The 20000-nt window shown below is 49.0% G+C and overlaps 1 protein-coding gene across 1 annotated transcript in view; it reads right to left on the minus strand.

Moving 5' to 3' along the window:
• LOC308150176 (voltage-dependent P/Q-type calcium channel subunit alpha-1A-like) overlaps nucleotides 1-20000 on the minus strand; it is a gene marked incomplete at both ends in the record, with an annotated part of 259861 nt that overhangs the window by 23373 nt on the left and 216488 nt on the right. Inside the window, 5 exon segments of the mRNA XM_080523035.1 lie at nucleotides 3208-3352; nucleotides 4488-4591; nucleotides 9735-9838; nucleotides 11957-12064; nucleotides 13273-13378. Coding sequence (XP_080379161.1) covers nucleotides 3208-3352; nucleotides 4488-4591; nucleotides 9735-9838; nucleotides 11957-12064; nucleotides 13273-13378 — 567 coding nt within the window.

A 20000-nucleotide genomic window follows, 5' to 3' on the forward strand; every position in this document is an offset into this window, starting at 1 on the left:
TTTGAGTATGCCATGACAGCACACTATTCAGCTACTCAATCCACCAAAATGCATTGCGCGTCTCTTCAGTCTCGTCAAACTGCGTCATACAAACTCATAGATACAGCTGTTGTTTACATGGTCCGAGAGCCTGGAGACCGAAAGCTCGCAATTGAATATTGTTCTTTGCACAGATTTAAGGGTGCAGATGCTGTTTTTTTGCATTCTATTTGATACTCTTCAGCTGCAGCACCTCAGCTAAATTTGATCACGGATGAGCGGTGGTATTTTCACTATATTGGGAATTTACATGGTGAAATGCATGACTACGTCATCATAATTACAAAGATGCCACGTGAAATGCATGAAATCCAAGTTTATTTATGTCTTACACACACGTTCGCCTAGTATTTGACTGCTTGTAGCCCAGTCACGAATGGTCCCAGTATTGTAGCTTCAGACGGAACAAGTTGGGTTGTAATTGTGCTTGCTGTAGCAAGCCCGCGATATGCTATTGCTCATATAGATTTATTTTAATCCTGCTCTTTTACCAACTGCTAAGACAATAATAAATTAAGCTAGTTACTTTAACTAGCTAAAGATATTGGCCCCCAAATCATTTTACAACTTCTTTAGCTAATATCTTCAGACGTTTCTGTTGAACCCCCCAGTGAAGGTATCTAAAAGCAACATAATGTAGCTAGCAAACAGAAGTCTTCTCATATCTTTCTACTTTGAGTGTCCATTAGCCCTTTACCTCTCTACTGACTAACCCTCTACCCCTCTACTGACTAATATCACAATGTGCTTTCTCCCTATTCCTGTTCTTCTGACACTCAGGAGGACAAATAGATGCTACATCCCCCCTCGCAACCCTTCCAATCTCATCTATCCAGATGACCATGACTGCATTGCCGCGGGAGGTCTTTGCAACTGCCAGTCAGCGGTGGGGAAAGCTGAGGCTATCTGACGCTATCTCAGCTTATGCATCTCTTATGGCCCTCAACTTCCTCGTTCTCACTGAGACCTGGATCTCACCTGAAAACACAGCTACACCAGCAGTCCTCTCTGATGCCTACTCCTTTTCTCATTCCCCCAGACCCTCTGGTCGAGGGGGAGGCACAGGACTCATCGTCTCGCCTAAGTGGTCACATACTGTCCTTTCCCTGTCACACCTGTCCATATCCTCCTTCGAATTCCCACACTTCCCACATGTCCAACCTTACTGTTACTTCTCTTCCAGTTTCTGATCACCACTTAATATCCTTCTCTCTAGAGGGCCTCTCTGATGACCTTAACCTCTATCACTCTCTCCTCTCCAACTACGCCTCCTCTGCATCAGCTGCTAAAGCATCCTACTATCATTACAAAATACATTCTTCTGCCTCTAATCCTAGAAAACTGTTCTCCACTTTCTCCACACTACTTAATCCACCTCCTCCCCCTCCTCCTTCCTCCCTGTCTGCCGATGACTTTATCACCTACTTTGAAAAAAAGGTGGACAACATCAGCAGCACCTTTTTTCCTCCTCCTACCAACGCTGCTAACACCCCTTCCAAACTCTCTGCTCAACACTCGGTCTCTGGCTTATCATCTTTTTCCCCCCTCTCCCCTGATGAGATTATCACACTTATCACATCCAAGCGGGCAACCACATGCCCTCTCGATCCCATCTCCAATCCCATCTCCAATCTATTTAATCCGATATCCTTCCTTACCACCGTAATCAACTCCTCCCTATCCACAGGATCTGTCCCAGCGGCCTTCAAAATAGCCAAAGTCAAGCCGCTCCTCAAGAAACCTACCCTTGACCCATCATCTGTCCACAATTACAGACCGGTATCCCTTCTCTCCTTCCTTTCCAAAACCCTTGAACGCGCAGCATCTAAACAACTGACTGACTATCTCCGGAAGATGGAACATTTAGACCCCAACCAATCCGGCTTTAAGGCTGGGCACTCGACTGAGACTGCTCTCCCTGCTGTCACGGAAGCCCCCCACTCTGCTCAAGCTTCCTCGGTAATCTCCTCACATGGGTACTCCTACCACAGCTACGCAGATGACACTCAACTCTTCCTGTCCTTCCCCCCCTCTGATCTACACGTGGCAACCTGTGTCTCTGCATGTCTCGCTGACATTTCAACATGGATGTCAGACCACCATCTTAACAAGACTGAGCTCCTCTTCATCCCCGGGAAAGCCTGCCCTCTCCAAGTCTTCTCCATCACAGTGGAGAACTCTACTGTAACCCCCTCCCTGACAGCCAAGAACCTTGGAGTGATCCTGGACAACCGACTATCCTGTGCGGAGAACATTGCAGCAACTGCTCGCTCCTGCAGATTCTTTCTTTTACAACATCAGAAGGATACAACCATTCCTCACCAGAAAAGCAGCGCAACTCTTGAGTCAGGCACTGGTCATCTCCCGCCTTGATTACTGCAACGTACTCCTGGCTGGGCTCCCCGCCTCCGCCTTCAGACCTCTGCAGCTCATTCAGAACGCTGCTGCCCGTCTGGTTTTCAACCTCCCCAAATACTCTCATGTCAACCCTCTCCTTCGCACCCTGCACTGGCTCCCGATAGCAGCTCGCATCAGATTCAAGACCCTGGTGCTTGCATACCAGGCAGCTAAAGGGACAGCCCCTGCCTACCCGAAGGAAATGGTCACCCCCCAAACTCCAGCCCATTCACTCCACTCCTCCACCTCGGCTGGCCGACTGGCCCCACCACCTCTACACCAATGCTGCCCGATCACGTCTCTTCACGACACTGGCTCCCCGCTGGTGGAATGAGCTTCTCACAGCTGTCAGAACTGCAGAGTCACTACCCACCTTCCGTCGTAGACTGAAGACCCATCTCTTCAGGTTACACCTTAACTGCTCCTCCTGAGACATCTACTACCCCCCAGCACTGTGTCTCCTGAGACACCTGCTTCCCCCTATACAGTACTGTGTCTCCTAAGATTTCTACTTCCCCCCTTGTACTTTTTCTCCAGTGTCCAAAAAAACGAAAACATTTCTCACTTTCACTTCTTCACTTCACTTCAACATTCACTTCTTTTATCACGACGACTGCCAAGGGCCCCTGGCCTGAGCTAGATTACTCTTCCTGCTACGACTGGTGGATTGATGATTCACTTGCTTAGTCAAATGTATTGATTGTAAGTCGCTTTAGAATAAGGCGTCTGCTAAATGGCAAAAATGTAATGTAAATGTAAATGTGTGTGTACCTGTGAGTTGTGTGTGCTGTCCATCCCCTCCTCCTCCTCCTCCTCGGGGCCCTCGGGGCTCCAACTGCCTGCCCTCTGAGACATCTCCTGGGCTCGGGCTGTGACCCAGGACTGGCTCTCTGGGACCCCTGGTCCCTCCACAGGCCTGCAGCACACACACAGTCACACACACCCAGACAGACCCTACCTACCTACTCCCCCCACGCAGGCTGTACCCCCCTCCTCCTCCTCCTTCGCCTGGCTCACCGCATCTCCTAATCCCCCCACCTCCCCTCCCATGTCGAAAACCTCAACTCCTCTCCTCCACACGAAGAACACACAGAGTCCTATACACACACACACACTCACGCACACATACACATGCACACACACACACACACACACACACACACACACACACACACACACACACATACACACACACAGTAACACCCTCCCCTCCTCTACGGACCTATACGGACACCCTTCCACATCGCCCCTGAACAGCCCCGTGATTGGGCGAGAAGAAGCAGGAAGTAGAAGAACCACCTAGCGAGCGGACAGACGCGGTCAAGGTTTAGACGTGGTCGAGGTTAAGACGTGGTTACGGTCTCACCTTCTTACCTCCCCCGCCCACTAACTCCCCCCCCCCCCCACTACCTACATCCCCGCTACCTCCCGGTAAAACCACACGAATGCATTCAGCGCTTGTATGAGGCTACCTGAATGCACCAAACACACATACTACACACACACACACACACACACACACACACACAGATCCTCTACACGTGAGGTGTGTCTGCCCAGTATCTTTCTGCTCCTCCTCTCCTGTCTTGGGAGGAGGGGGGATGCCCCCCCCATATCCTCCCTTCTGGCTGCAGAGAGAGAAAACACACAGACAGAGAGAGAGAGGGAGAAAGAAAACACACAGACAGAGAGAGAGAGAGAGAAAAAACACACAGACAGAGAGAGAGAGAGAGAGAGAAAACACACAGACAGAGAGAGAGAGAGAGAGAGAGAGAGAGAGAGAAAACACACAGACAGAGAGAGAGAGAGAGAGAGAGAGAGAGAGAGAAAACACACAGACAGAGAGAGAGAGAGAGAGAGAGAGAAAACACACAGACAGAGAGAGAGAGAGAGAGAAAACACACAGACAGAGAGAGAGAGAGAGAGAGAGGGATAGAGAGAACACACAGACAGAGAGAGAGAGAGAGAGAGAGAGAAAACACACAAACAGAGAGAGATAAGGGAGGGGGGGTGGGGGAGAGAGAGAGGGGGGTGGGTGGGGGGCTACTCACAGGCTGTTTACGGGGTCTGCCGGGGGCGGCAGGGCGAGAGGAGCGGGGCCGTCCTGGGTGGGAGTGGGCGGCTCCACGCGCTGAAACAGTAATGGCGTTCGACTCTGTGTAAGATACAACAACGTCCGCCGGGTTGATCAGGCAGACAGGCGGGAAACAGGGAAGAGGGGGGGGGGGGGGGAAGAGCGGGATAGTGAGATCACAGCATCCAGGGAGCATAATGCTGGGGGGGGGGACCTCCAGCGGCATCTGGGAGGACAGGATAGCAGCAGGGGCTGGCTGGGGGCCAGAAGAGGGCATTCTGGGAGTCGGGAGAGAGAGTCCTGTTGGATGGAAGGATGACAGATGACGGCGGCTCATGCTGACCAATGGGATCGCGTCGCTCCCGATGTTTCACCGGTTCGACGGGGAGGACGGGGTTTGGTTTACCAGAACCATAGATGAGTCTGAGTACAGATCTATAGCTTTGGCTGGAACCAAGCGGGCCGCTAGAAGAAGAGGTTCTGGGGGTGGGGGTGGGGGGGGGGGGGGGGGGGTAGAGGTCTTGTCTTTAGCTCAAAGTAGCTTTTTTTTCTCTCCTCTGATGGAGCGAGTGAGATCGATTTAGGATCGGAACGAAATCGGGGGGGGGTCGTTTAAAAATCTCACTGTGCTCGAGGGCTACCATCGGATTCAACCTTTGAACTTTGACCCCCCTAACCCCCCAGTCTCGCACCCTCTAGCGGACGATTGGTTACCTCTAGGCAACCTGAAAATGAGATCGGGGGGGTGAAGCAGGAGGCGGTCTGGAGGAACCAGAGGCGGTCAGGAAGGCAGGCTCAGGGAGGAAGAGAAGAGAGTTGAAGAACAAGCACGACAGCACGGAGAAACCAACGGACAGTCAGTCAACAGTACAGACAACAGTTCAAGTGTGTGTCGTCGTCCCCCCCGTCTTCTCTTGATAACAGAATGTCATTGTGAACCCAAAGGTGAGGGGAAAATATCCCAGGAGTGTGTAAGAAACGATGAAAGACGAAAACGAACACAAAAACAGAGAGAGAGGGAGGGAAAGAGGGAGGGAGACGGGGAGAGAGAGCGAGAGAGAGAGAGAGAAAGAGAGAGAAAAGGCGGGGCAAGTGAAAAGAGAGAGAGAGAGAGAGAGTGAGAGAGACAGAGAGAGAGAGAGAGAGAGAGAGAGAGAGAGTGAGAGAGAGAGTGAAAGAGTGTGAGAGAGAGAGAGAGAGAGAGAGATAGAGAGAGATAGAGAGAGAGAGAGAGAGAGACAGGGCAAAGTGGGAATGGATGAAGAGGACTGAGGAAGCCGATCATTGATCTGTGTGGAGGGGGTGGGGGGGGGCGGGACGTAGGTGAAATGCATGTTGGGGGGGGGGGGAAAGGTGCCTCCTAAAATACCACACATATCATACTCAGATGTTCCTCCTCCACTTGAACTCTTGTGCCCCAACCGCTAACTTTGTTCCCCATCTCTAACCAGATGGCTATCAGAGGAAGTGGTGGTGTGTTGTTACAGTGCCATTGGCAGGCCCCATGCATTCTTTACTTTTTTCTTTTTTCTCTCAAGTGGACGGACAAACAACACACTTGCAGGTCACTTGAGGTTTAAAACGACAGGCGTCGATTCACAGAAGCCATTTTGAATCCCATTCAAGCATAGGTTTACAGTATATACTTCACAGTATATCATTCACTTTGAATCTCTTGAAAACCCCCCCCGAATCCAGCAGGGGTTTCCTCAGTCCGACCAGAATCATCCACCCAAAACAGAACCGGGTCACATGCTTTTTTAATCATCTATGGCAAGCTCGACCGGGGACACCATGCATGTAACACATTATCATCATGTTAACACTGGGGTTGATGTGTGTGTGTGTTATCAGTCGATTGATCCTAGCGACTAAAACAGTATCTCCAAATATTTACTATTTATAGAGTTTCTATTGATTTGTGATTTCTCGACTTGTCAGTTAAAGAAACATTGTTATTGAAGATGACAGCCTCAGAGGTGGCAGCATGAGGTGAAAAACCTTCCAAAACAAACGCAGAGGAAAGCAAAAAAAAGGTTGGTTAAGGGGTATGCTCCTCTTCACCTATCCCCTTTCTAAGCAGCAGGGGGCAGCAGAGAGGAGAGGACTGGCGAAGGAGAGGGAGAGAGGGGGAGGGGGAGGGAGGGAGGGGTGCAAGGGCGGGGAATGTTCAGCGATAGGTTAGTAGAGAGGGAAGACGTCAACGGAGGGTGGTGGGGGACTTGGAGAGGGTAGTGTGGAGGGGAGGGGGGGGATGGGGGGGTAGGCGGGGGGTATGGGGGGGAGAAGCAGAAGCAGAGGTCAGGCTGGTGTAGAGGTGAAGCGGTGCACGCGTGGCGAAGGACGTCGGAGTCACATGGTCGCGGGTCTCTGAGCTCGCCGATGCTGACATGTGCTGGAGAACATCCGCTGCTGCTGCCAATCCCATGGGGATGTCTGGATGGGTGTGTGTCTGGATGGGTGTGTGTCCATACCATGTCTGGATGGGTGTGTGTCTGGATGGGTGTGTGTGTGTCCATACCATGTCTGGATGGGTGTGTGTCCATACCATGTCTGGATGGGTGTGTGTCTGGATGGGTGTGTGTCCATACCATGTCTGGATGGGTCCATACCATGGGGAATGACTGTGCTGGTGTGTGTGACGTGCAGACAGGTTAACCAGGCTGGGTGACATCATGGTGACAGCGTGATGACATGGCCGTGGAGGTGACGTGAACACCAGATCTAACTAAACTCTTTGTAAACTCTTTGTGAACTCTTTGTAAACTCTTTGTAAACTCTTTGTAATTTGTAAACTCTTTGTAAACTCTTTGTGAACTCTTTGTAAACTCTTTGTAAACTCTTTTTTAAACTCTTTGTGAACTCTTTGTAAACTCTTTGTGAACTCTTTGTAAACTCTTTGTAAACTCTTTGTGAACTCTTTGTAAACTCTTTATAAACTCTTTGTAAACTCTTTGTGAACTCTTTGTAAACTCTTTGTAAACTCTTTGTGAACTCTTTGTGAACTCTTTGTAAACTCTTTGTAAACTCTTTGTGAACTCTTTGTAAACTCTTTGTGAACTCTTTGTAAACTCTTTGTAAACTCTTTGTGAACTATTTGTGAACTCTTTGTGAACTCTTTGTGAACTCTTTGTAAACTCTTGTAAACTGTTGAATCTTCCTACTGGGTCCTCTGTTGTTTTACAAGGCAGGTGACATTTCTACCGTGGTGAAAGCGGTGTCCTCCTTTGACAGCTCCATCCTGTTTCCCAGAGGCCTAGCCCCTAGCAAGTTGGCAACCAGTCAAAATGTTCAGACTTTTATTCTGAAAAATGTAAATGAATGTCAACGTTGTAGAAAATCACACACACTAGTCAAGCCAAAATACTGCAATGCAATGGACTCCCCACTACTCTACCCTAACTAGGTAGCAGTGGGGATTACTCACAGAATCCATTTCATTACAATGTTTTGGCTTGACTAGCGAGTGTGTCAATGATTTAACATTTTTATTTTTCATGTCATCTATTTACATTTTTCTGAATAAAAGTCTGAACATTTTGATTGGTTGCCGACTTGCTCCCGGTTCCACCAGCTGCGGTCACAATTGAGGAAGAGCCTATGTGTGTGTGTGTGGGGAGGGGGGGGGGGGGGTACAAATAAGAATAAAGAAAACCATCTATGTTCTCCAAGGCTCATTTTTTGATACATATATATATATATATATATATATACACTCACCGAACACTTCATTAGGAACACTATACTAATACTCCCTTCGCTCTCAAAACAGCCTAAATTCTTCGTAGCATTGATTCCACAAGATGTTGGAAACATTCCTTCAAGATTCTGGTCCATGATGAAATGATTGCATCACGCAATTTCATTTCTCGTTCTCTCGTTCTACCCCATCCCGAAGGTGGATGTGGAATATTGAATATTGGATTCAGATCCGGTGACTGGGAAGGCCAGAGAAGACTTTTGCTTTGTGACATGGTGCCTTATCATGAAGATGGGTACATTGTGGCCATGAAGTGATGCACATTGGTCAGCAACAACACTCAAATAGGCTGTGGCATTCAAGACATGATTGATGGGTATTAACAGGCCCATAGTGTGGCAAGAAGACCTTCACCACACCATTGAATGAGAAGGAGTACAGGTGTTCCTAATAACATGTTCAGTGTTATATATATATATATATATATATATATATATATATATATATATATATATATATACAGCTATGTATCAGATGAAATGTGTTACAAATAGCGAGGGTGCTTACAATATCTTCAGTTTTATTGTCCACTTGACCGTACAAATAACAAGATGCTTCATGGTCTGCATTCTGTGTGGCTACAGGAAGGCTACAGGTGGGTGCAGCACTACAGTGCAAGGCTACAGGCTTACGGGAGGGGGGGAGGAGGGGGCTCATCATTAGCAGAGGATTGACAGTCAAGGCAAGGGAGCAGGGGAACAGGCTCGGAGTAAATATTACAGGTACTGAATAAGGAAATCCAGCTTGAATCATACAGTGTATAAGTGTGCCCTTTCAGAGCTGTGACAACGCCCGCCCGCCCCCCTCCCCCCTCCAGTACTTACAGTACAGTACTATCACTGAAATCCACAACGGACTAGTAGTGACAATACTTCCCTCCAGCAGAGGGCGCTGCAGCTCCACAGCATCAGGCCTAGGTAGGTGGACAGAAGAGTATCTCTAACCTCCCAAAACAAAAACATTGTGTACTTAAGTTCCCAAGATTGGCCGAAATGAAGGAGGAGGAGGATTTATGACCACATAAACAGTAAATAACGGAGAGATAGAAGTAGGGAGAGAGCAAAGATAGAGTAAAGGACTGGTCAAGGACTGGTCAGGGGTGGAGAAAGGGGGTGGGTGGGGGGTGGGCGCTAGTTCAGTTGTCACAGCTCTGAACCGCCACTGTACCACAGCTGGCTAGCAGGGTGAATAGTAGAAGAGGTAAAAAAACAGTTCCAAAAAAACAAAACAAGAAAAAAGCACTGTTTTCTGTGCTCTCTGAGTCAGAGTCTGAGCACACACACACACACACACACACACACACACACACACACACACTCCCACACCCGGTCTCTCTTCCCCTCATTCTGCCGCCCCCGTGTGTACGTACGTACGGGCCTTCGGCTGGGTGTGGGTGGGAGGGTGGGGGGTGGTGGTGGTGGGTGGGTGGGTACTGTGTGTTTTGGTCCTTTAGGACAGCAGTACCTGCTCCTCCCGCTGCGCCAGCGAGCGCTTGGCCTTGCTCTGGCGGTAGTACTCCATGATCATCATGGCGGCGTAGATTTTCCCCACCGTCAGGTCGGTCGCTGCTGAGAGAGGGACAAGTTACCCTGCACGATTAGACGCTGAGGAGATGGGACCCTGAGCGAGAGGGATGGGAGAGAGTAGGGGGACGTGGCATGCACACAGAGAGAGACACACACACACGCACACGCACGCACGCACGCACACACACACACACACATATATACACGAACACAGAGCCAATAGTCTTTTCACAAACAGACTCAAGATCACATTTTTTTTTTTAAGCTCCGTTCATCTGTTTTTCTTTGTCTATACGGTCTAATATCTGTCTGCTTCATATGATCATAGAGAGATAATATAGAGAGATAGCAGCAATACTGAAGAATATGTTTGGTTTTTTCATTCATAAGACAAGACCACTTCGTTGTGTAGATGAAAGAAGCCAGTAAGCGCAGTAACGACAAATCCAAAATGGCTGTTTTGATGCTGTTTGGCATTCTGATGCTGAGTCAGTGGTTCCGCTGACACCTTCTCAATAGCAATAGCAGAATGTGTCTTAAGAATGAGTTTTAAAGAAATTCTCCATACGAATCTCCGAAAAGGTCAATCCAATGAGCGTCAGAATGTTCAAAAGTGTGAAAATAGTCTGTTACAGAGTGGAATCGACAGTCTGTTACAGAGTGGAAACAGCGTTTTTTTTTAGCAAGTCTTCATCTTCACAACGAGATGGTGGAGAGTCTTTAGATCGAAGTGCATTCACAAGCGTTGTTCTAGAGTACAGGCCTGCGTCTCTGTATGCCCACCACTCACCAGCGCGCTAAACTCACCCCTCATCGTCTCATCTCAATTAGGCTTTCTACCAAAACTCTCAATCTGGACGCTGAGATGCATTGTGGTCTTTGTAAGTTCTCGACAATACTACTAACGAGGTGCGATTAGCAATCTGGTGAGTAGCTTCAGTATACAACGGCCCCCGTGGGCGGGGTTCATGCTTCCTTCTGAAGAAAAGAACAAAACAGCTACCGTCTACATGGATGAGCCAGTGCTTTGGCACCCTTGCGCATTCGTTCTCAATGTCATAAACTCGACACTGTGTCGCTATCGTCTCAGAGAAGCACAGCCCAGTCTAACCACCTGTTCAACTACACTAAAACCCCTCCTGGAGTGAAAAGACTTTCTATAGAGGGTTGGTCTATAGGAGGACACCCTCTGATCTCAGGCACAGAGAGAGAGAGAGAGAGGGAGAGAGAGAGAGAGAGAGAGAAGAGAGAGAGGGAGAGAGGGAGAGAGAGAGAGGAGGGGAGAGAGAGAGAGAGAGAGAGAGAGAGAGAGAGAGGGAGAGAGAGAGAGAGAGGAGAGAGAGAGAGAGGGAGGGAGAGAGAGAGAGGGAGGGAGAGAAAGAGAGAGAGAGAGAGGGAGAGAGGGAGAGGGAGAGGGAAGAGAGAGAGAGGGAGGGAGAGAGGGAGAGAGAGAGAGAGAGAGAGAGAGAGAGGGAGAGAGAGAGAGAGAGAGAGGGAGGGAGGGAGAGAGAGAGAGAGAGAGGGAGGGAGTGGAGGTCTGTTGGGGTGTGAGGTCCAGAGAGCTGGGGGGGAGACCCCTAGGATGGTGGGGGCTGGCAAAGACAACTGTGTGTGTGTATGTGTGTATGTGTGTATGTGTGTATGTGTGTATGTGTGTGGTGTGTGTGTGTGTTTGTGTGTGTATGTGTGTGTATGTGTGTATGTGTGTGTGTGTGTGTGTTTGTGTGTATGTGTGTATGTGTGTGTATGTGTGTATGTGTGTGTGTGTGTGTATGTGTGTATGTGTGTGTATGTGTGTATGTGTGTATGTGTGTATGCCTATGTGTGTATGTGTGTGTGTGTGTATGTGTGTATGCGTGTGTGTTTGTGTGTGTGTGTATGTGTGTGTGTATGTGTGTATGTGTGTGTGTGTGTGTGTGTGTATGTGTGTGTGTGTGTATGTGTGGGCGTCTTGTGTGTGTGTGTGTGTGTGTGTGTGTGTGTGTGTGTGTGTGTGTGTGTGTAGGGGTAGGGGCTGTGCCTGTGTTATCAGAGGGTGCAGCAGTGAAGGAGACTGGCTGAGAGAAGCTGACCTCTGGTGGCGTGAAGAGAAACAAACACGTTGACGGTCGCGGTCGCGGTGGAGCCGCGGTGGTCGCGGTCAAACCGTCTGCAACTTACACTTGTGTGGGGTGACCAGCAGGTCCAGGGTCTTCTGGGAGAGATTGGGCCAGATGGCCATCATCTCCTTCCTCAGCTCAGCGTCCATCTGGTGTTTGTCTACACCACCTACACACACACACACACACACACACACACACAATAACTCATGCATACACACACACACACACACACACACACACACATCCAATAACTCACACATACACACACACACACACACACACACAATAACTCACACACACACACACACACACACACACACACACACACATCGATACAAATAATCCCAATGCCAAAGAAGCATAAGAAGGAACGTACACACATGAAAACACAAAAAACAAGAGTTGGTTTGCGTTAATAGTGGTGAGCGTCGAGACACCCAAGCAGCTTCAGTGTGATACGGACCGCTCCTGGTCATCAACCCTGCCAGATCAGTGTCACATGCTGGACAACCCAACCTGGACACACCTGGACACACTCATAAACTCAACTAGTACACTGGTTATTTGTGACAGCAACTGGTGAAACCGGGAACAAGTCGGCAACCAATCAAAATGTTCAGACTTTTATTTGGAACAACAATTTAAATAAATGTCAACGTTGTTGAAAATCAATGACACACTCGCTAGTCAAGCCAAAGCATTGCAATGCAATGGATTGGGTGAGTAATCCCCACTGCTACCTAGTTAACTATAACACTACTTAACATTGTTAGCAGGCTCACAAAACAAGCTGTGTTAGTCGACTAGCGATGGGTGTCATTGATTCTCAACAACGTTGACATTTATTTACATTTTTCAGAATAAAAGTCAGAACATTAAATCGGCTGCCGACTTGTTCCCGCTTTCACCAGCTGCCGTCACATTTGGATAGTAAAATACAGATGATCAGTGACGACTATCGCCCATGCTTGGGAATCGATTCCATTTCACTTCCTGGAACTTTACTTATGGGAAATGGAATGGACCCCCCAACAACCAACCTGACAAAACTGACTCAACAGGACAGCCTCGACTAGAAAGAGAGCGAGAGAGAGAGAGAGAGAGAGAGAGAGAGAGAGCAAGAGTGAGAGAGAGAGAGAGAGAGAGAGAGAGAGAGTGAGAGAGGTACTTAAGCCACAGGAGGAAGGAGAAGAAGCGGAGGGACCGAGATTTCTGGGGGGGAGGGGGGGGGGGGGGGCAGGATGCAGACACACCCGCCCCCTAGCAGACTTTTCTGCGATAGGGTAGGAAAAAAAGGGAAAAAAAGAGAAGAAGTGGGAAAGAAGGAAGGCCTGAGGAAGAAAACAAGGAGGGGTTCCAAACCTTCCTGACCACCCTTGGCGATCTTGATGTCCAGCGCTGTGCGGATCAGCGCCATGAGGGTGGAGTTGAAGTGCACCGAGTTGTCGTCGGCGACGGGGAGGTCCATCCGCAGCAGCCTCTGTTTGGGGGAAACAGCCAATCGGGGGAGAGGGCGTGAGAAGATGGGGCTGGGTTGTGTCACAGGAAGTGTGTGTGTGTGTGGGGGGGGGTGATCTGAACCTCCAGGAGATAGGGGGGGTGGGGGGTGGTTGGGGTGGGGGAGGGGAGGGGGGAGGGAGGGAGGGGGGAGCTCTGTATGACACTGTAGCAGGTTTGGTGAGTCTGTCCGTCCATCTGTGCGTCTGTCAGTCAGAGCCCTCCAGCTCTGGTCAACCTCAGCTGTGGTGACGGGGAGTCTTACACTGGGGACTGTCTGTGCTAAAAATCCACGCACGTGGATGTGCGTGTGCGCTCGGTTTCATTGAGTTGTGTCTTGGTGGCCGAAAAATATTACCATGATGATCTCAAAAACAGCCTGTGAGAGCCAAAGGGGGGGTTTGAAAACAGTCAGAGACTTAAAAGTCACGACTGACTGCTGTGATTGTGATATCGTGTTATTATTATATGTGAAGTATTTGTATGGAGTGTTTCTGCTTCGATATTGTTTGTATTTGTGGGACCTCACAGGTTCACGAATCGTGGCATCCTGATAAAAGCAGGAAGAGAGACAGAGCAGGTTTGGACAGTACCTGCCACCTCCAGAGCGCCCCCTGGTGGAGTGGAGGTTCACACTAGACAACACAGACCAGGCGATTAAACGATGAACCAAAACCAAGGGTCAGGGTGGAAGGGGGAGTTGGGGGGTGGTGGGGGGTGGGGGAGGAGGGGTGTATCGTTGTTTTCATTTATCATTTAACCTCCTCTGGTCTTGTTGTCAGTAAGAGAGAGATGGACAGGAGCCAAAAAACACCAACACACACACACACACACACACACACACACACACACACACACTCACAGACGAGTAGCGCACAAGTGTGTGTGTGTACGTGCGCCCGTGTGAGAGAGAGAAAGAGAAATGACGGAAACACATTCAACGGCGACAACCCACATGCAGCAGAGCATGCCAACCCTCCTGACCTCCATCTCCCCCCCCCCCTCCCTCCCCATGCAACATGCGGTGCACACACACATACGTAGGTGCCTCACGGGACAAGCAGCTGCGCAGCGGTACACAGAAAGCATCCTCTGTTGGGCTTGGTGTTGTTATTAGTGAATAATCATGTGGACTGGGGTTTGTTGGTTTAGTAGCAAGGACACTGGCAGGAGTGAGAACGGTAGCGTCAGTGAGGCTAGAATATCGGTTCTAGAAGTTAGAGGATGGGCTGTGAGAAAAGAGAGTGAAAGAAAGGCTCTATGCAGATTCTCTGGTGTCTCAGTGAGAAACGGGCAGTGGACTGAGAGCAGCATTCTGCGGTGAAAGACAAATAAGTATGAAAAAAAACAAGATGGCCGTCGAGGTGGAGGAGTTAGAGCTCACTCAAGAGGCTAGATATACCGTTCTGTTTCTAAGGGATCGTGGGGAAAAGGACGTCTTCGCTATCGGGGAAAAAAAAGAAATGAAAAGATGGGAGGGGTGTGTGTGGGGGGGGGGGTGGGGGGGAGAGTTGTGATCCGAGCGAAAGGAGGGAAAGCCGAAGGATGAGAAGTCAGGAGCATGTGAGGAACGGGGGGGGAGAAAAGAGATAACATGGCAGAGTGATAAACAGCGAGAGAGAGAGAGAGAGAGAGAGAGAGAGAGAGAGAGAGAGAGAGAGAGAGAGAGAGAGACAGAGACAGAGAAAGAAGAGAGGGGAAAAAGGAGGTTTAAAGAAGAAGAAAGAGGAGAGAAACCAAATGAGAGAATCTACCACCACACAAGCCGGTCGGGTCCGTTACCCAGCGGTCCTGCCTGAAGACTCTACCGTGTCTAGAAGACTCTACCGTCTCTAGAAGACTCTAGAAGACTCTACCATCTCTAGAAGACTCTATCGTCTCTAGAAGACTCTACCGTGTATAGAAGACTCTACCATGTCTAGAAGACTCTACCATGTCTAGAAGACTCTACCATCTCTAGAAGACTCTAGAAGACTCTACCATCTCTAGAAGACTCTACCATCTCTAGAAGACTCTACCATCTCTAGAACACTCTAGAAGACTCTACCATCTCTAGAAGACTATACCATCTCTAGAAGAATCTACCATCTCTAGAACACTCTAGAAGACTCTACCATCTCTAGAAGACTATAGAAGACTAGAAGACTCTACCATCTCTAGAACACTCTACCATCTCTAGAAGACTCTAGAAGACTAGAAGACTCTACCATCTCTAGAAGAATCTACCATCTCTAGAACACTCTAGAAGACTCTACCATCTCTAGAAGACTATAGAAGACTAGAAGACTCTACCATCTCTAGAACACTCTACCATCTCTAGAAGACTCTAGAAGACTAGAAGACTCTACCATCTCTAGAAGACTCTACCATCTCTAGAAGACTCTACCATCTCTAGAAGACTCTACCGTCTCTAGAATACTCTACTGTCTCTAGAAGACTCTACCTCTAGAAGACTCTACCATCTCTAGAAGACTCTACCGTCTCTAGAATACTCTACTGTCTCTAGAAGACTCTACCTCTAGAAGACTCTACTGTCTCTAGAAGACTGTACCATCTCTAGAAGACTACTGTCTCCAGAAGACTCTAGTCAAACGCATCACTTCCTACGGAGCTGGGGGGGGGGGGGGGGGGGGGGTCGAGCCAATCGGATCGAGGCATGGTCTTCTTCTTCCGATAGATTTAAACTATAGATTGTCCAACAACTTTGGGCTGTTCGGCGCCATCTACTGGTGCCAACGAAAATTACTGACCTGAGACACCGGAGCTGAGTTAAGCTAACACCTCCAGAGCAGGAGGTGGCAGTAGAGAGTCCACAGACATGTGATTTTACACCCACTCAAACCACAGACAATGAGGAGAAGTGGACCTGGCCCCCCCACCACGGTTAATTTATGGGGAGTACGCCCTCTAGTGGTTATTATCAGAGTGACATATAGGAGGGTGGCTGTTAGGACCGATGGGGGGAGGGGGGATAGATGGGGGGTGAGGGATGGAGAGATAAAAGGGAGGATAAAGCAGAGAGGTGAAGCAGGGAGAGGAGAGATGAGGTCAGTCCAGAGGAAAGGGTGAGTAAGCAGAGGGTAGGAGGAGTGGAGAGGAGAGGAGGAGGAGGAAAGAAAGACAGAGAGAGGCAAAGAAAGGTAGACTAACACAGAGAAAGGCAGAGAGAGAGAGAGAGATGTACAGCTAGGCCAAGAGAGAGAGAGAAAGAGAGAGAGAGAGTAAGGCAGAGAGAGTGAGAGAGAGAGAGAGAGAGAGAGAGAGACAGAAAGGCAGAGAGAGAGAGAGAGAAAGAAAGGCAGAGAGAGAGACAGCTAGGCCAAGAGAGAGAGAGAAAGGCAGAGAGAGAGATGTACAGATAGGCTAAGAGAGAGAGAGAGAGATGTACAGCTAGGCTAAGAGAGAGAGAGAGAGAGAAGAGAGAGAGAGAGAAAGGCAGAGAGAGAGAGAGAGACAGAAAGGCAGAGAGAGAGGGAGAGAGAGAGAGAGAGAGAGAGAGAGAGAGAGAGAGAGAGCTAGGCCAAGAGAGAGAGAGAGACAGCTAGGCCAAGAGAGAGAGAGAGAGAGAGTGAGAGACACAGAAAGGCAGAGAGAGAGAGAAAGGCAGAGAGAGAGAGAGAGAGAAACCGCTAGGCCAAGAGAGAGAGAGAAAGAGAGAGAGAGAGAGAGACAGGGAGGGGGCGGGGGGACAGCGATGTCTGGCGGTGGAGAGATCTCCTGTGCCTACAGGCCGTTGGGCTGGCTGGCTGCCCCTGTGAGGCTCACAGCGATCTGCCTATGGAGGGGCGTGATGATGTCAGAGGGGGGGGGGGGGGGGGGGGGTACCATAAAGCCAGGTAGTAACGGGGGAGTAACAGGGGAGGGTGGTGACTCCAAAATGTGATAAATGCAACAGTTTAGACAAGTCAGTGCAGGTGTGTGTGTGTGTGTGTGTGTGTGTGTGTGTGTGTGTGTGAATGAGACAGGGGGGGTGGAGATGGAGGTGCCCGCGGGTGACAGGGCAGGCATGCGGGAGGCGGGGGGTGAGGGTGTGAGGGGGGAGGGGGGGCATGTAGAGAGGAGGGGGGCTGGAAACAGAGAGGAACTGCATTGACAGAAAAAAACAAGGACGGGTGGAAAAGACTGACTTGCAGATTGCGCTAACCACTAATGCTAATGCTAACCGCTAACCGGGGTCGGAGACTCTGAGACAAGAGTGACAACAGAAGTACGGTAGTAGACTAGTAATACACTAGTACACTAGTAATACACTAGTAATACACTAGTAATACCCTAGTAATACAATAGTAATACACTAGTATACACTAGTAATACACTAGTCTATTGGTTATTTTCTAGCGGTCGTAGTGAAAACTAGTTCAACTATAATGATGTCATGATGCCAACTCAAACAGCTCTCTGTCATCTACCCAGCAAAGACTGTTTGATGTGTGTGTGTGTGTGTGTGTGTGTGTGTGTGTGTGCGTGTGTGTGTGTGTGTGTGTGTGTGTGTGTGTGTGTGAGGGTGTTGTAGGAGTGTGTGTTTGTGTGTGTGTTGTGGGAGTGTGTGTGTGTGTGTTGTAGGAGTGTGTGTTTGTGTGTGTTGTAGTAGTGTGTGTGTGTGTGTGTGTGTGTTTGAGGAGTGTGTGTGTGTAGTAGGAGTGTGTGTATGTGTGTGTGTGTGTGTGTGTAGTAGGAGTGTGTGTGTGTGTGTAGTAGGAGTGTGTGTGTGTGTGTGTTGTAGGAGTGTGTGTGTGTGTGTGTGTGTGTGCAACTAATACTGTTTGTGTTCAAGAATTTTATTGTAAAATGTGAACGCAAATAAAGATATTAATTGTGTGTGTGTCTGTGCTGTAGCCCCACCTACAGGACAGAGTGACTCTAGAGGACAGAAGTCTGACGGACCTTCCAAGCCCTGCTGCACACACACGTGTGTGTGTGTGTGTGTGTGTATGTACGTGTCTGTGTGTGTGTGTGTGTGTGTGTGTATGTGCGTGTCTGTGTGTGTGTGTCTTTTTTTACTGAATGAGTGTGTGTGTGTGTGAGTGTGTGTGTGTGTTGTAGGAGTGTGTGTGTGTGTGTTTGAGGAGTGTGTGTGTGTGTGTAGTAGGAGTGTGTGTGTGTGTGTGTGTTGTAGGAGTGTGTGTATGTGTGTGTGTGTAGTAGGAGTGTGTGTGTGTGTGTTGTAGGAGTGTATGTGTGTGTGTGTGTGTGTGTGTGTGTGTGTGTGTAGTAGGAGTGTGTGTGTGTGTGTGTGTAGTAGGAGTCTGTGTGTGTGTGTGTGTGTGTGTGTGTGTGTGTCTGTGCTGTAGCCCCATCCACAGGACAGAGCGACTCTAGAGGACAGAAGTCTGACGGACCTTCCAAGCCCTGCTGCACACGCGTGTGTGTGTGTGTGTGTGTGTATGTACATACCATGATGAGACAGTCAGTCAGTCTGAACATGGTGAGACAGTCAGTCAGTCTGAACATGGTGAGACAGTCAGTCAGTCTGAACATGGTGAGACAGTCAGTCAGTCTGAACATGGTGAGACAGTCAGTCAGTCTGAACATGGTGAGACAGTCAGTCAGTCTGAACATGGTGAGACAGTCAGTCAGTCTGAACATGGTGAGACAGTCAGTCAGTCTGAACATAGTGAGACAGTCAGTCAGTCTGAACATGGTGAGACAGTCAGTCAGTCTGAACATGGTGAGACAGTCAGTCAGTCTGAACATGGTGAGACAGTCAGTCAGTCTGAACATGGTGAGACAGTCAGTCAGTCAGTCTGAACATGGTGAGACAGTCAGTCAGTCTGAACATGGTGAGACAGTCAGTCAGTCTGAACATGGTGAGACAGTCAGTCAGTCTGAACATGGTGAGACAGTCAGTCAGTCAGTCTGAACATGGTGAGACAGTCAGTCAGTCAGTCTGAACATGGTGAGACAGTCAGTCAGTCAGTCTGAACATGGTGAGACAGTCAGTCTGAACATAGTGAGACAGTCAGTCAGTCAGTCTGAACATGGTGAGACAGTCAGTCAGTCAGTCTGAACATGGTGAGACAGTCAGTCAGTCAGTCTGAACATGGTGAGACAGTCAGTCAGTCTGAACATGGTGAGACAGTCAGTCAGTCTGAACATGGTGAGACAGTCAGTCAGTCTGAACATAGTGAGACAGTCAGTCAGTCTGAACATGGTGAGACAGTCAGTCAGTCTGAACATGGTGAGACAGTCAGTCTGAACATAGTGAGACAGTCAGTCAGTCTGAACATGGTGAGACAGTTCCCAGCCTGACTGTCTAGTTTGACTCCTGACTGATTAGAGGCTCTATTCAAATGTGGGCTGGCCAAAACACAAGACGTTTTATTCAACGTGTGTGTGTGTGTGTCTCCCTCCATCAGTGTACATGGTGCAAAAGAGCTGAGAAGGTCCCTCCGTTCGCCCCCTCCTGTGGATAAACTCTATCTCACCCTTGAACCTTGACCGCCCCCCCCCCCCCCCCCCCCCTCCACCCACACCCACGCTCCCCTCCGTCGTCGAGTAATCAGAAAAAATGAAAAAACACACAGGAGAAGAAAAAAACGCGAAACAAAACAAAAACAAAGAAAGAGAAAGAGAGAGAAAGAAAGAAAAACACTGACCAAACACTA

This window comes from Nansenia antarctica (genome assembly GCF_963989245.1).
Source record: "Nansenia antarctica genome assembly, chromosome: 2".
NCBI lineage: Eukaryota > Metazoa > Chordata > Actinopteri > Argentiniformes > Microstomatidae > Nansenia > Nansenia antarctica.